Source organism: Seriola aureovittata, chromosome 4 (genome assembly GCF_021018895.1).
Source record: "Seriola aureovittata isolate HTS-2021-v1 ecotype China chromosome 4, ASM2101889v1, whole genome shotgun sequence".
Lineage (NCBI taxonomy): Eukaryota > Metazoa > Chordata > Actinopteri > Carangiformes > Carangidae > Seriola > Seriola aureovittata.
In genome coordinates this window covers 31,586,431-31,602,911 of record NC_079367.1, presented here as the reverse complement: position 1 = coordinate 31,602,911, position 16,481 = coordinate 31,586,431, and the positions used below count along the sequence as shown (strand labels likewise).

At 39.1% G+C, this 16,481-nt stretch overlaps 1 protein-coding gene across 5 annotated transcripts; it reads left to right on the top strand.

The window, feature by feature from the left end:
* The first annotated feature begins 1,033 nt into the window (after positions 1–1,033).
* On the top strand, positions 1,034–13,403 carry il15l (interleukin 15, like). Of its 5 annotated transcripts, XM_056375136.1 has the most exons (5): positions 1,034–1,545; positions 3,659–4,024; positions 7,240–7,287; positions 11,256–11,393; positions 13,205–13,403. In XM_056375136.1, the coding sequence occupies exons 2-5, from the start codon at positions 3,827–3,829 to the stop codon at positions 13,310–13,312; spliced, it is 492 nt and encodes a 163-aa protein (XP_056231111.1). In that variant the 5' UTR covers positions 1,034–1,545; positions 3,659–3,826; the 3' UTR covers positions 13,313–13,403. The 5 variants fall into 5 exon arrangements, with proteins under 5 accessions (XP_056231111.1, XP_056231113.1, XP_056231116.1 ...); XM_056375138.1 differs by lacking the exon at positions 1,034–1,545 and having other exon boundaries at positions 3,292–4,024; positions 7,243–7,287; XM_056375140.1 differs by lacking the exon at positions 1,034–1,545 and having other exon boundaries at positions 3,297–4,024; positions 7,243–7,287; positions 11,259–11,393.
* The last annotated feature ends 3,078 nt before the right edge of the window (positions 13,404–16,481 follow it).

Genomic DNA, 16,481 nt, shown 5'->3' with positions numbered 1-16,481 from the left:
GATTGCGGAGGAGTGCAACTCAGTTTCCCTTTTGTTCTGCAACTGACATGTAGACTTTGACCCCTGCTTTTATTTCTTCCTCTGACACGTCTGCTGTCCTCATGCGGTAGCTTTTTCTGGGTAAGAGATTTAATCAACATTATTTCTTAGTTTTGATTAGACCTCCTGCTGCTTCATATATGTGTAAAATGTGCAGAATTTCTATTAGCAGACATGCCTGTGGATAAAGGTGCTCTAGTAGTTGAGATGAAATCCTTAAAGGTTTACTGAGAAAATCAGTCTATAGTCATGCTACCAGCTCCGTGAGGCTGAATTAGACACAGTGTTTCCTTGAGCTAAATGAGCTAACACCTGCATGCTAACATGCTCACAATGACAACGCTAAAATGCTGATGGTTAGTAGGTATAATGTTTACCAGATTTCATCAGTCATTGCAAAAACTGAACTGAATTTTCTTAAATATGCAGTATGATTTTTTTTACTTACTTTATTTATAACACATGGATGATGAATCCTCCTTTCCTAACCACAGAATAAACAGGATTGATATGTTGAAATAAGATCACATGAAAGAAAAATACAAATAGAGAAAGTTGAGCCATTAAAATAATAATTAAGAGAAACCTAATAGAGAAAACTAATTTTTAGTGTTTTCTACAAAGGGAGGGGATTTAGTGAAACAACATTTATGTATAGGCTATAGTATTTTGTTATGATGATGATATTGTTAATTAGAAATACAATCTGCTTGTTCTTCATAATGACTCCTAACTGGCTTTAAAGAGAAGAAATCTATATGTATGGATTTGGGCTTCAGTTCTTGATCGTGTCACAAAAATAAAACAGCAGCTCTGTTGTTTCTACATTCATGTGGGTCTCAGGGTTCGAATTACACTATGGCTTTCGGGGGAGCTCTATTTTCTGTTGTGCACCACTACTTCACATGTCACATACACATGCATACATATAAGCAGTGTGGTCAATAACAGGGTTACTGCGAAAGACATTTTACTATTACCAGGTTCAGGCCCAGGTTCGCTGCTGCAGGTGGTGGCGGTGGTGGAGAATGGCAGGTCTGAGGAAAAACCATGGACTGAAGACAGCGGCTGAGGGGGACTGAGGAACACATCATGACACACCACTCTCATGACTGTACAGTAAATACGAAGCCACAGCCAGCAACTGATTAAACTGCATTCATTTACATAATATATCTCTTTTGTTTCAAACATGAAAACATTTGCAGTCCACCACAGAACAGTTTTACATGTTACGCATTGAACACACAAGGTATAAGGTGTTAATCAGTGATCTTCAGAGGTTGGTAGATGGACTTTGTTTCCTTTGGACAGAGCCAGTCCAACTGTTCCCCCATTTCCAGTCTTTAAGCTAAGATAAGCTAACCAGCTGATGTCTGTGGCTTCATATTTACTGTACAGATGTGAGAACAGGATCAATCACTTGGCAAGAAAGCGATGAAGTGTATTTCTGATAATGTGCAACTGTTCATTTAAAACCAGATGGAGATGTAATACACCTGCAGAGTGAGTATAAAGTTGAACTAAGATATCTTTTATTTGTACCTATTCAGTGATTGTTTAACATTAACATTTAACATTTGACTTGTATACACACATCCATAAAATCTAGTACATGATAAATTACAATTTATTTATTGTGACCTGTAAGCTATATATTTTATCATGCTGTAGAGCATAGCAATTATTTCCTTAAAGCTGCTAGTCAGTATATTTATATTGATAATGGGTCAAATGACTAGGTCCATGTGAAAAGATTCACTTGTAGTAACAACTGAACAGAGAGATCAGGTCTGCAGTTCCCCTCAGCTCAATGGCTTCTCTGTCATTACACTGTCAGTGTTCCCAGCAGCAGCTGTCTCTGTCAAACAAGCTCTGCTAAGCTACTTAGCCGCTAAACAGCAGCAGACATGGTCCACACAGTGGTGCTAACGCAGACGCTTTGAGCTGCACAGGATCGACTTAACGCAACGCTGAGTTCTGGAGTGTGTCACCTGAAAAATCTTGCTGCAACGCAAGCACAAGTTATAGCATGAAACAACAAGAGCTTTTCCACTGTCACTCAAAACGTCTGTGGCTGGGCAGATTGACGAAGCTGTAAATGTACATGTTCATGTGCATCGGCAATATCTATGACACTCATTCATTCAGACAGGAGTACAACTGAAGCCGTATGCAGGGGAAACTGGGGACTGATTCATTCAGGCAAAAGATCAGGGCTATTTGACAAAACCACAGCTCATGGGAAAATACTTTCATTCCTTCAAAACAACAAAACACTAAACTCAATAAAGAAGCAGATGTTGAATGTGTTTTCCTAGTGGTGGTGATGGGGGTGGGAGAAGGGTTTAGCTGAGCATGTGCAGTATGAGTGTCATCACTCCTGCATGTTTCTGATTGGAGAAATAAGACTTGTTGGAAGTGTCCCTTTTTGCAACCATCCCCAGTCTCCCCTACTGTGGTCATGGGAGTGCTCTGATTAGCTTCGAGGACTGAGGTTTATCACCTCTTCTGGTGCATAAGACTACACGTCGAGTATGTTCACTGGGGTTTGTCTTCACAACTGCTTGATGGATTAAATTTGATGTAGACATTCATTTAGCTTTCAGCAGTAGTGGTTTTAAAGCTCCACATTGTCCTCTTCTGCTGTGTTTTATTTGAAATGTTGATCCATAAGACGATATATTTGTGGTTTTAAGAACCAAAAACAATCTTAATGTAGTTTTACATCTCTTCTCTCAGGCTTCTCTTTGGAGCGCTAGTAACAACAGGTCAGTGAGCCAATCAGAACAGAGGAGCTGTTGGTTTGTGTACATTGGAGCACCACAGTGTCAAGCGACAATCCGCATAGCATGGCTAAAACATCGTTCTGATAGTACCATAATTCTGTCAGTAGTATTAGGAAGTATTTGCTGCTATAAATCAGTAGTTTATAAAATTTTACCACATATGAACCACACCTTCCTCTGTGAGTAACACCTTCTTCACAGTGAGTAACTGAGACTGAAGTAAACTATAAACACTTAATGCAGAGTTTTGAAACAGGCATTATTTATGGGCTGTTCTCTGACCACACACAAACACACAAATTCACAGGAATGTCTCTGTAATTTCTGCTTTTATGAGGAAAAATAACAAATGCGGGAGAAGCTGGAGAGGTAGAGAACAAGATAGATGATGGAAGGAGGAGGGAATGTGATCCTGGAGGAGGAGGAGGAATGGGAGGAGTAAAGAAGTGAAATCACGAGGGCAAGAAAGACAAACGTGACAGAGGGGAGACAGAGAGGAGAAGGAAGAGTAAAGCTGCGGGTTGGCTCTCGGGTGGAAGCTTGTCTGCACGCTTCCCTCCATCCATCTATCTGTCCATCCCTCCGTCCCACAACCTGAGAGCAGACTGTTTCAACCACGTGGAGATGAAATCAGCTGCTAGTTGAGAGAAACTTTTCTTCATTTTCCACAGCTCTAGAATTTACTGCCCTGATTTGCTCTGTGGCTTTTTGAAGTTAAACAAGTGAACTGGAGTGAAAACTCACTTGTTGAAACTATGATATAATCTGTCCTTTCTTTAATGGAATTTGGTGTTGGATGCTGTTCAGATTTCAGCTGTTTTTTTTTCCAGGTTTTCTGAGCTGGTCTCGGATCAGCAACAGGACTCTTGCAGGATTACAGGAACATTTCCTCGTTGCGTCTGTCAGTGGGACGTTTTACATGGATTTTTCCCAGCTGTGACGGATTTGAACTTTCAGGCTGAATCCTGGAAAAAACAAAGCTGTTTTTCTCTACAAGGATGTCATTGTGTGAGACGCAATGTGACACAGATGATGCTATTGTGGCCCTTGCCATGTTGAGAGGGAGGCCAGCTCTCGAGGTTGTGTTTCTGTGTTTTGTCTGTGTGCTCTCCCTGAAACCACAACCGGATGCCAGAATCTGTTCCCAAGACATCATCCTCAGGGTGGAGTTTCTCATCAAGAAAGCCCCCAACTTGGTATGAGTTTCGTTTCTTTCTTTTTTTTAAATCAGCAAATTCTTTTTCACAAAATGTCATATTCTGTCCTGCTCAGATAACACACCTAGGCTGCATCTGCAGGTTTTAATATTAGTTAAAATTGTCTTAATTTTGTGGATTTTACACTAGAAGATGTCTTTAGCAACTAAGAGGTGCAGTCACTTTTCATCACTGTCCTGAAGTCATCTGTTAGTGAGATTCTTTCTCATGTTTTAAATTCAAGCTTCAATAATTCCAGGCTTTTATTATGTTATGATAAAAATAATTATCCCACAATCATGTTTAATGATTTACCATCTTTACTGAAGGTGACTAATATAAATCAGTTGCAAAAAAAAACAAAAACAAATAACAACCATAACTTCAGGCTGTGAAATGAGTTCTGCTTGAATAAAAGACAATAATGCAGTGTTGCTGTTGTATAGTTTGAAAGTGGTGAAAGGCTGGTAAACACCTGAAACGGGTAATGCTACACCGAAGGAGTCAGACAGACAGACGGATAGACAGACAGATAGCAGGGCCACATGTACCGGCAGGAAGAGAGCTGATTTCTGTCAGGTCTGTGGTTTTTGTTACAAATGTCACAAAGATAAATTCTAAATGCAAGTTTAATTCTACCACCTTCTTAGAAAAATACAGAGAATATAGATTAAATAATTTTTTAAGATAAAACAACGCTGTACGCAGCTCTGAGTCAAAAGCCTCTAAGAACAATCAAAACCCTGAACCTATCCCTAAACAATCTGGAAATGGGCATTTTTAAAGTAAAATGGCTTGGGCAGGGCAGCCTGTATATAGAGTCCTAAAAAAAGGTAAGATCTTATCAATCAATCAAACTTTATTTGTAGAGCACTTTTCATACAGGTTAGAACAGTTAAAAGAGCTTCATAGATGACCGATGAAGTAAGAAACGTGACAATGAGATACAATAAAATTCATGTAAAAAGCTATAATAACATTAGCAACCAAAAAAACATAAGAAAATGAATAATAAAAGAACCAATAAAATAGAATAAAATGCAACTGCAGCATAATTACAATAAAATAAAGTAACTAATGACTAAAACCAAATTTAATTAAAAGCCAGTCAGGACTCGGGAAGCAGATTCTTTAAAACCTTTTTTGGTAAACCAGATAGGAGAGCATTACAATAGTTAGGTCTGCTGGATATGAAAGCATGCACTAGTTTCTCCATGTCACTCAGAGAAAGAAATGAAATATTTTTGATATATACAGCAAGTTATTGATAAAAAGCAGATTTAGAAAGAAGCCTTCATGAGCTTTAAAATTTAGTTCTGAATCAAAGATCACAACAAGGTTTTTATCTCAAGTGGACTGTGTTGTCCACTGTGATGGGGATCATGTCTCCTACAATATGAAAGTGAAAACTCAGGTCTGTAGGTCTGGGAACTGAATGTCCAACATGCAGCTGCTGGTAAAATAGATAAAATACAGAGAAATAGTGTTACGAAAAGTGTTTCTTTGCTTTTACTCATAAACAGACTGTGTGTCAAGTATTTTCATTTGGATTTATTAAAGGCACGGCCTCATTTCCCAATCAGCAACAATGAGCAGTCATACAGTCATACTTAACTGTGACACACACACACACACACTGTGCAGTGCATTGAACTGAAAGCTGATAGCTTAAGAGCTGAGAATTTATATTCATAGTCAAACCTACAGTGGCAGACAATGAGCTGCAACGGCCCAAAACACTTCCTTTAGGAGAAACAAGCTGCAAATTCAGAAACGATGCATATTCAAAAATATATAAAAAAATACGAACAAATACAAGAACAGAAACATGCTACAAATGAAAAAAAAAACAAGCTGCAGGAAGACGGTGCAACATAAACACATGAACCCCCAAAACAAATGCAACAGAAAAAATGCTGCACATCCAGACAACACAATAGAAGAGCGCCAGGCCTCTAGGGGGAGCTCTAAGTGGAACACCTGTAGACTGTATATATGCACGCTAATGCTTGCTACATTATCTGTTGCTCTTTTATAATATTTTATACAACAGGTAGTTCAAAACAAGTAATTTCATTGGACAAGAGTCATTCCATGAGTGCTGATATAGAGTACAACAGCACTGGGAATTTTAACTAAATGTATCACTCCGCTTCAAAGGTGTTCTATTAACCATTAATGAGCATTACATTAACGGTCGTTATCTATCTTAGATTGTAACAAACTTTGCAAAGATGAAAATTCTTTCCAGAAATAACAGAATTAAATGATGTCTTGTCGTCAGAGGATGAAGAGAAGAAGCATGGATACTTCAGCACACACCTGAGCTAACGTATAGACAAAGTAGCAAGCTAGTGTGCACTTTGCAGGTCAGGAAAATGTTTATGTGTTGCTTAGCAACAGTCCAATACCAGTCCAGTTACAGAACTATTTGTGTTGGCATAGCCAAATAAATGACAAATAAGCAAACACATCATTATCTGTTGTTTCTTATTTAACTAATATGGCGCTTGTAGAACTGTTGTTTAAAAGCCATATCACACTCGACGTCATGACGTTGCACTCATTATCAGCAAGGCTGTGATTCTCTGCAGTACTTGGCCTGCAGCCTTGTGCCTATGACCAAATCACAGCTGTGCTGATATTCAGTACAACGTCATGACCTCGAGTGTCATATGGCTTAAGAACTACGGCCAAATGTAAACAAGTACACAAATCTTTCTATCGCCTTTTATCACCTTTATATGTCGCTGCCTCTCTTCCCTCATACTCTCTCGTTTGGTCAAATGTTCAGCCATAGGTCTGGTGTCTTGGGTTGAAGCTCATGCTTATGCTCAAGGTGTTCCACTTAGAGCTCCCCTTAGAGGCCTGGAGCTCTTCCATCTATTTGTCTGGATGTGCAGCGTTTTTCTGTTGCATTCATGTTTGCTGTTCTTGTGTTTGGTTTGTCTTCCTGTCGCACTTTTAGTCATTCGCAGCATATTTCCATTCTTGTGTTTTTTTTTGCATTTGCACGCGTTTTTGAATCTGCATTGTTTCTGAATTTGCAGCTCTTTACTCCTGATGGAAGTAATTTGGGCCATTGGAGTACCTTTGCTCCTTTCGGCCACGCTACAAACCTGTATTACCTTTTAGACTTTATTACAATTATAATTCTACTATACGTATATACTGTGACTGTGCACATCCAAAGATAACTTTCTCTTTCCCCTCAGAAGTGGTTGAACAGCAGACTGTACACGCCCAATCTCACAGACTACCAGGTATGAGCTTCCTCAAAGCCCTGAGTCATTACTCACTCTGCTGTCTTCCTCTCCTGTTTATCTTATCTTCTCCTGATATCTGACTCTACTGTACACGCACTCACAAAGACAAAGGTCATCATCTGTGTAACTTTGGTTCATCCACAGCACAAACAAAAAAAAAATCACTTACTTTTCTCAATCTGTTTTTTAAGAACAATAACAAAAAAGTGAATATTACTTACATTACCTACATCACCTGCTGTTTACAAACAGAAGAAAAAAACACCTTTTCACACCTGACCAGGAGCTGGATGCATAAATGATGCATACGCACAAAAATCATGCACATAAACTGGTATTTATAAACACAGAATGTGTCACCTGACTAATTCCTTTGAACATGTGAACACACGGTTTTCCAAAGTGAAGTTACAGTGAAGTGAAAATACAAAATAAGCCGAGACAAGTAATTTAACATAAAATAAAAACAACTATACAGAGCTTGAATTCATTATCGTCATTATAAATTTTTCCTCTTTACACATCAGTAATAATTTTACATTCAAAGACAGAAATAATTGTGTTTGTACTCAGTTTCACAATTGGTGAAATTGTGCTTTCTCGTCTGTCTTCTCTATGTCTGATCACTTGGTGGAGACGTTTTTTTTTTTATAGAAGCTGATTAATTAAGGGAGTATATTCATCCATTTATGGTTAATTGTGGGACTGGAAACAAGGCTCGTATAGATGAGCCCAATTTCTCTCTGAGTGAGATTTATAAAGCAGAACCATGCGAACGCACGGCTTTAGATAGATAGATAGATAGATAGATAGATAGATAGATAGATAGATAGATAGATAGATAGATAGATAGATAGATAGATAGATGATAGATAGATAGATAGATAGATCGATAGATACTTTATTTATCTCTTAGGGGAAATTCATGTGTCCATTAGCTCATTGTTGATAATATTAATAATAATAAAATCAGTTAATAACAAATGAACAATAATAATTAGATTAGTCCACTTCCTTTTGCTGAGGTTTTGCCTGATGGCAGTGGGAACAAAGGATCTCCTGAACCTCTCTGTTCTGCAGCACAGTGAGATGAGATGTTTGCTGCAGCTGTAGCTGCTTCTCTGTCCTGCCAGAATGTTGTGGAGAATATGGTTGGTATTGTACAAGATGGCTTCCATCTTACATTGCATGTTACATTATAATTCTGATGAAAAGAATGTGTATGAATATTTCTGGTTTTGTGCGTCACATAGTTTAAGTCATGAATCTACACAGAGCTTTATGCATCTGGCCCCTGGAGTCCAGGTCACCTCCATGTGAACTCTGGTGCAATTTTTTTTTTTACTTAAACCTCTATTGGTTTTTCTAACAGAAATTAGGCAGTAAAAATTACTACTGGGATTATATGTAGTTTAGAGCAATGTCGATTATGACCTTTCACAATTGCTCCTCATTGTAAACTTGATAAGCTCGTCCTGCCAGTTTGCTGCTATCAGTCTGTTAGCTCTCATGCACCCGGTTGTTAAAATTAGTTTTTTGTGTTTGGAACCAGTTCCTGTGACAGTGTATTTAAAAAGGCAAATGAAGTCAATGACCTTTCCCAAAGATTGTGTAACAGTTTCCCTGGAGGTTTTATTTAGTGCAAGCCCACATGATTCACCCATCTTGTGAAATCAAACAGGAGTGAAATATGTTCTATGCACACAATTATAATTGACCATATTTAGATACCTTGTGAAGTGTTTTCCAGACACGACCCCATTCTTCAGTTTCCAAGGATATCCTAAAGTCGGTTTCCCAGTTTCTTTGATCTGCATCCCAATTTCCTCCTGGTGTTTTCTTCATCAATGTGTATAATTTCGATGCAGTTTTGACCTTCTGTTTGACCATTGATTCTGGTTTAGACTCAATATTTGTCAACCTGGGTATGACATAGAGATATTTGGCCAATTGTGATCTTATTTGTATATATTTTCAGAAATCTAGCTATATTCAATAACTTATGCAGTTTTAAGATTAGCAAACGTTTTCAATTTTCTCTCATGTGGGTTTCTCATATCTTCTAACGTTCTAATACCTTTGGATTCCTTCCCCTCACACTCACACATCCATTTCTATTTCTATTCTAGTTTCCTCATCACCTCATCATCAGTCAGTATTTAAACCTGCCCCTGTCACCAGCTCGTATTCATCTGTTTATGTTCCCTTGTGTTTTCCTATGTTCCCCCATCTGTTTACTAATCTGTTGTCTGTGCCTGTCTGCCTGCTTGTACACCCATCGATCTGTAAGCCTGAATCGTCACTGAACTTCCCCTCTTGCCTGTCCTGCTGCCAGCAGTGTCTGCACTCCGGAGCAGGTTTTCTTTAAGAACCTCCCTGAATTTGGCTGCATTCATCCTTCCCTAAATCCTGAACAGTCTCACAGTGTCTAGCCACTGAGAAGGCCCCCCATAGCATGATGCTGCCACCCCACTACCTTGCTTCACCGTAGCCAGGTGATGAGCAGTGCCTGGTGTTCACCAGAAAAAGTGTTTCGAACTCTGTCTAAAGGGTTCATTTTTTGTGTCATCAGACCCCAGAATCTTTTTTCTCATACTCTCAGAGTACTTTAAATGTTGTTTGACAACCTCCAGCAGGCTGTCATGTGCCTTTAACTCAAAGTCATCTCTCCACCATAAAGACCTGACTGATGGAGAGCTACTGAGATGGCCGTCCTTCCTCCAGGTTCTCCATCTCTGCAGAGAGCTTCTGAAACTATTAGTGGGAACATTGGGTTCCTGGTCACCTCCCTCACCAAGGCCCCTTTTGTTACTCAATTTTGCTGGACGGCCAACTCTAGAAGAGGCTTCCAGACTTCTTCCATGTCACAATGATTGACGCCACTGTTCTCCTGGGTACAGGAAGGTGGATTTATACTCTTGACATGATCTTTGTCTCACTACGGTTTTATCACAGAGGTCTACAGAGACTTGTTTGGACTTGAATGGTTTTTGTCTTGACCAAGCCGCAAGTACCAAAAACTGCAGTTCCTCTAATGACCACTAGAGCCTGGCTCCAACAGTGAGTAAATCCCTATAGACCCATGTTGAAATGTCCAACTTTACAGCAGAAATAAACATGTTTACAGCCTGGTACAAAAAACAGTTTAGGTGTTTACATTTTATTAAGACTTCAGAGTTATGTATAATTGAGAGGCCTCTTTGAGTGACAGGTGGATGAGCTTGGGTGGGTGAGGTATGCTTGCCACAAACCAGCATGCACCAAAGTCTCTGCTCCACACATGCCCCACCTCTTTGATCATTTTTGGATTAGCCAGTAGTTAGGGGTGGAGTCAGACACTGCCAAGATGCTGACGGTGGAGCAGCTCACTCTGAGCTTCAAAACTTTCAGAACTCTTCAGAAACCTGTAGGTGACGTCACAGAGGCTACATCCATTTTTATTTACAAAAACAAGCAGTGTGAACTCTGGGACCTTATACACACAGCTGTGAGCCTTTTATAAACTGTCCAATCAGCTCAGTTCACCACAGGTGGACTCCAGACTTCTAAACACATCTCAAGTACAATTAAAGTAAACAGGAAGCAGCTGACCACAGCAAAGAGTCTGAATACTTTTGTAAATGAGAGATTTCATTTTTTCATTTTCATAAATTTGTAGAAATTTCTAAAACCACGTTTTCACATTGTCATGATGGATTATCTGGCAATAGGGCTGGGAAATAAAAGCAAAGCCATATGTATGGCTAGAGACAGATACAGGTAAGGGAGGAGTTGTTTTGTTTGATTTGGGTGAACGGAGCCTTTAAAACCGACTGTATGAAATAAGTCTCCAACTTTATAAAACACTATGGTTCATTAAGAAGAACAAACTTTGTGCAGTGAGGTTGTGGTTGTTGTCTTGATGCCATCAAATCTCTCTCTCTCTCTCTCTCTCTCTCTCTCTCTCTCTCTCTCCCTGTCTCCAGCAGAAGTGCCCCAGCTCCACCTTCAAATGTTTTGCTGCTGAAATTAAAGTCCTCACCGATGAGTGGAAAACCTTCGATAATATTCCCAAATTCAAACTGAACATCTTGCTTGGGGAACTTGCGACGTCCTTCAACCAGGTTAGAAGGGAGGAGGTTGGATGTGTGTCATTGTGGGTGATCAAGAGTGAGCGCTTCAAAATGAATTAAAACTATTCAAATTACAAGTAATTTCGTCATATTTTTTATATTAAGATATAGAGCGATTTAATAGTTGTTATGTAAATCCACTTATAAAGAAATTGTACAGCTTCAGATTTGAGTCAATACTCACCAAATCATATTCACCAAATTTGATGAGAACTTGTTTACCAGGTTTTGAGGTACACATTTTTGGTATTTGTGGCACCCCCTATGGTTCAGGCTCAAAATGCTTTGTGGGCCTATTCCCAAACTCCGCCTGAAGATATCTAGCAAGATTCATGATGATTGGACAAATCTTTAATGAGTTATGGCCAATTCACTGCAAAGCCCTGCCCCTTGTGATGTTTACTGGTCAGTATATTGAAAACTAACTAACTAATTATAAGATATAAACAAGCTTTATGCAATGTTTGACAAGCAGGGTCCAATGATGACCTACATAAAATTTGATAGCAATCGGATCTACGGTTTAGGAGGAGATGTCAAAAATGTGTTTTTCAAGAAATTTGAACGATGAAAAACCCATTATGGCAGCCTTTCATGAACCAAGGCTTTTTTTGTAGAGCACACTGAGCAAATGAATCACACAAACAATGTGATGGGACCTTTCCAAAACTGTTGGATGGATAGGGCTCATATTTCTTGGGAAGCACATTCACATTTGTAGTTATTGGGCCAAGTTTTGTGTTTCTGAATCATTTCAGCTCATGAGAATTTGAGTTGCGGCAGATAAGGATTAAATGATTAAATTATATTAATAATAAAATGAGGCAAAAAGAATAGTTCTACCCCTTTGCGTTTAGACCCCTAATAAGATGGCAAAAAAATACATTTTGATACTTAAACGATAAGGTTCGCAATATTATGTATTTTTCTTAATTTAAACAAATCATATGTACAGAGCTAAATCAACACACAGCCAAATCCCAACACTTTCTGACTTCCCTCTGTGGCTCTCAGCAACAAGCCCATAAATATTTAAGACATAAACACTTCACAAATATATGGTTTCATTTTAAAAGTTGAGTAATTCACCAAAACAGCTGTTCACAGTAGTTTGTATAAAACAAGCAATTGGAAATTGTCACGGTTAAATTAGAGTTTTCCCACAACATGATTAACCAGTAGAGTCTAAGATGACACCAACATATTTAAGTTGGAAATCACTTGTATCTTCTCCCCAATACATAAAAAACAACATTGATGAAGGACATCACCTGTCCCCCTTGAGAAAAATGTACAGACTAATGATACAGATATTGTTACGTTATGATGCAATAAAGAAACTGCCAGCCACTTAGTGACATTTCCCATTCCCATATGTGTGTGTTTAAGAGCAACTTAACTGTTTTTTAACATTCACGTCTATTACTGTATTATCTGCATACATGGGAACATCAGCTCCAACACATGCTGAATGCAGACCATTAATGTAGACGCTGTAGAGAAGAGTCTGTGGTTCACAGACACAAAAGCAACACAAAATAAATACAAAAGCCAAAACACAAATGTTGTGGCTTTGCATTTGTGTTGTGGCTTTTGCATTTGTGTCATGGCTTACCATAGAAGAGGACTTAAACCGAGAACTGCATTACTCCAACATGAAAACTAAGAGTGGGTGACACTATGTCCTTGGTGTGTAGGGTTAAAAACAATTTGGGAGAGTTGTACGTTATGGTTATGGTTTGAACACCTTTCTTCTGTGAACAATAACACGTCTGCGTTCCTGTCTCTCTTCTCCTCCACAGACAGAGTCAGAGTGTCGTCAGTGTGAGCTGTTCAAGGAGCAAAATGCAGAAAAGTTCCTCAAAGATCTTCTTTCCACTCTTCAGTTTATAAACGAGCAGTACTGTTAACTGCTCAACAAAGCTCCCCCAAAGGACATTTCGAAGGGACCTCATGGCCACATTTCCTCTTAATAAACTCTTTATATCACCTGAGCACAAATGAAGTATTGTATGCATGATGTCTGAGCTTTTCACTGGTATTTAATTTGCAGCTGGATGTTAATGGGCAATGCACAGAACATTCAGGTAGCAGCTTCTCATTTAAAGCCAGCACTGTCCATTCAGCTTTCTAAAATGACAAACATCTCAGGTGAAGCCAGCTGTAGATAATTATCATGAATTCTCTTATTAAAAGATCAAGAAAACTCTGTTGCTCTCTGTAGTCCAGTGTCTGTACTGACCAGGATCAAGTAACTGGTGAACAGTAAGGTAGAAAAGTCAGTAAGCTCCATCTGGTATTTGAGATCCATAGTCAGTCACTTCATCGTTCTGTATCTATTGCTGCTTGCCTCATTTTCAGACAACATGTACATATCCCAGTTTTAAATTGTTCATAAGTTAAGTTACAAATGTTAAAGCTTAATTCAAACAGATTTGTGCCATTGTATTTTATTTGAATTTGATTGAAACTCCAGCTTTAAACACAAATCATCTAAGGAACACCCCAGAAAATCTACTGAAGGTTAGACCGTGTCCTCATTTACAGGCCCCACTTCAGATCCCCACTCATTACAGGGGACCAGTGTGCCTAGTATTTGACCATTACCAGAGACTTTTGTTGGAGCAGAGACAACAACTGCCAACAGAGTCAAGAATAACTATAGGGTCATGGAGTCAGTTTACAATAGATACAAAAGAGTGTCTGCACAATACCAAACCTAACATACTACAGCTGCTGGAATTAAACAGCTACATGGATTTTTTTTCATGAAAACATTAAGCATGTTTGGAATTTGTGGATGGATTCATTTTAAAATTGTTTTAAAGAAACAGAGGCAGCTGTCCTTATTATGGAACAGCTATTAGTCATTTCTCTGTAATTTTGTGTTATTCTTTTTATTATTGAAAGGAGGAGAAATGTAAATGTTGCCTTCAAACCAAGAACAGACAACAGAGCCAAGTGTCTGTCAAGTCTCACTGATGTGTAGTTCTGTGCATTCCTCCCTGCATAGGACTGCCCATACTAGATGACTTGTGTGAGTGTGTGGTGTACAGTCTTTTAGACAGACCAGTTTTTGTCTAAGTGTGTTTCTGGGTTTGAAAAACACAGAGATTTGGTGCTTGTTAAAGATCCTCCCAAGTTTCTCAGATAATCCAGACATGTATAGGGTGATGATGTTGATTTTATTCTTTTTTTCACCACCCACAGTGTCGGTGTTCTTCCTGGATCTTGCAGCCATTTTCACAAAGGTCCGGTTAGGGTGACCCTGAGCTTAGCTGCACACCGCACAACCAGAGAAGCTTCTGTTTACATTCAGTGTAGCTCACTGAGACGCATGGGGCTCTATTTCATTGTTCTAAAGCTCATGGCATAAATGCATTTAGGGAGTGTCCAAGTCACTTTTGTAAGGTGGCCCTGAGAGCTCAACAAACTGCAACTTAAGAAAACACATGCAAATAGACAAAACACAAACACATTCAGAAAACATCTTCATCAATTTGACAACACATGAGCTGCAAAACATCACAGCACATGAAAATAAACAAATGTGCTGCAAATTCAGTCCTACAACACAACGGAAGTGTTTCCGGGGGACACAATTGTAATCCTAACCGCAGCCATCCGGGTTCGAGCTATCAGCCGTATAACCCTCTCTCTCTCTCTCTCTCTCTATCACTCACTGACTTTTCTCTATCTCTCTCTCACTCCCTGACTTCACTTTTGCTTGCTCGCTCTCTCTCTCTGTCTCGTTTCTCGCTCTCTCTCTCTCTCTCTCAGAATTAAGGCAAAAAATTACTATAAAAGAAATAAGTGATCAAGTGGGGACACACTTGTTGTTCAATGCTTTTAACTTCAAAAGTCCAAGCAAGTCCCAGGCAGGCTCATCACTTTTTAGTGTACCCTGGAAACACTTCCCTTGTGTTTTGTATATTTGCAGCACATGTATGTCAAATTGATAGCACGTTTGTGTATTTGCATATGTTTTCTTAAGTTGCAGTGTGTTGAGCTTTCAGGGCCACCATAACTTTTGCTATTTCAGTGGTGGAAAAAAAACAGTCATTGCTCCAGGAGCATGGTTCAAAAGGGTTGTACTTAAATGTCTTAATTATTCATGGGAGTGTTTTGGGTGTAACATCCAATAAACAAATCAGTGCCATCTCCCATTCCCTTCAAAAAGCCAGGCATACTTGCACCTTGGTGTATTGCTATTATAACAGTGTTTCACACAGAATTCAATTCTATTTGTGGTCAGTTGACACATATTGTGACTGACCAGTGAGCCCAGTCCTGACCAGTGAGTCCAGTCCTGACAAAGGCTCAAGCTCTGTGCACTCTGAGGGGCAAAGAAGGGTTGAGTGAATCAGTGCTCTGAGTGAAACAAATCACAATGTTAGAAATATTTGATGTTACATGATGTGAATAAAGTGAAGTGTGAATAAATCTTCATTTCATTATGAAACTGTGGTGACATATTTAGGTTTGGAAATTTATTGGAAACACTGGGGGATTTACCAGGTACCAGAAAGAAAGCTTCTCTGCAGAGCCTCATTTATGTCCAAGAGACATCTTTGTCACAAAGAATGCTCTGACCTTCTGAGGCTATGTTGCAATGTTACAGACTTTCAGGTGTGTTTGACCAGGTGGTCTTGTTCCATGCACAGAAGCTTTTGTGGAGCAGACTCAACAGAAGTAAGTTTTTGCGGTCAGCTGCAGACACATGGCTGTTCAGAGACAGTTTCTGTGGAGGAGACTGTGAAATAATTTCTTCCTTGAAGTCTGTTCTTTCTCAGTTAGTTTGTATTCTTTTATTCAGTTTGTGGCTACACACAAGGTCAGCCACAGGTTACCATAGTTGACAGAAGTAGCCATAGTAACCATAGTTACAGCAGCCTTACTGATAGCAAGTGTAGGGAGAGCATGAGGTCCATATGTCCACACCAACATATTTCCACTTTAAAATGGTGTTTGAAAACGACTGTTGAGGAGTGCGACCTCTAATGCTGATATTTGCTTAATTGACCACTGCAGGGCTTCGGTCAGAAAGCACACAGGACATCAGCAGAGTTTTGATTGTTT

What these genes read in the sequence shown, in the direction of transcription:
- il15l (XM_056375136.1), top strand. Translation starts at nt 3,827, where the DNA reads ATGTCATTGTGTGAGACGCAATGTGACACAGATGATGCTATTGTGGCC. An exon ending in TCAAGAAAGCCCCCAACTTG is followed by an intron (nt 4,025 to 7,239) that starts GTATGAGTTTCG and finishes CTTTCCCCTCAG; the next exon opens with AAGTGGTTGAACAGCAGACT. An exon ending in TTGCGACGTCCTTCAACCAG is followed by an intron (nt 11,394 to 13,204) that starts GTTAGAAGGGAG and finishes TCTCCTCCACAG; the next exon opens with ACAGAGTCAGAGTGTCGTCA.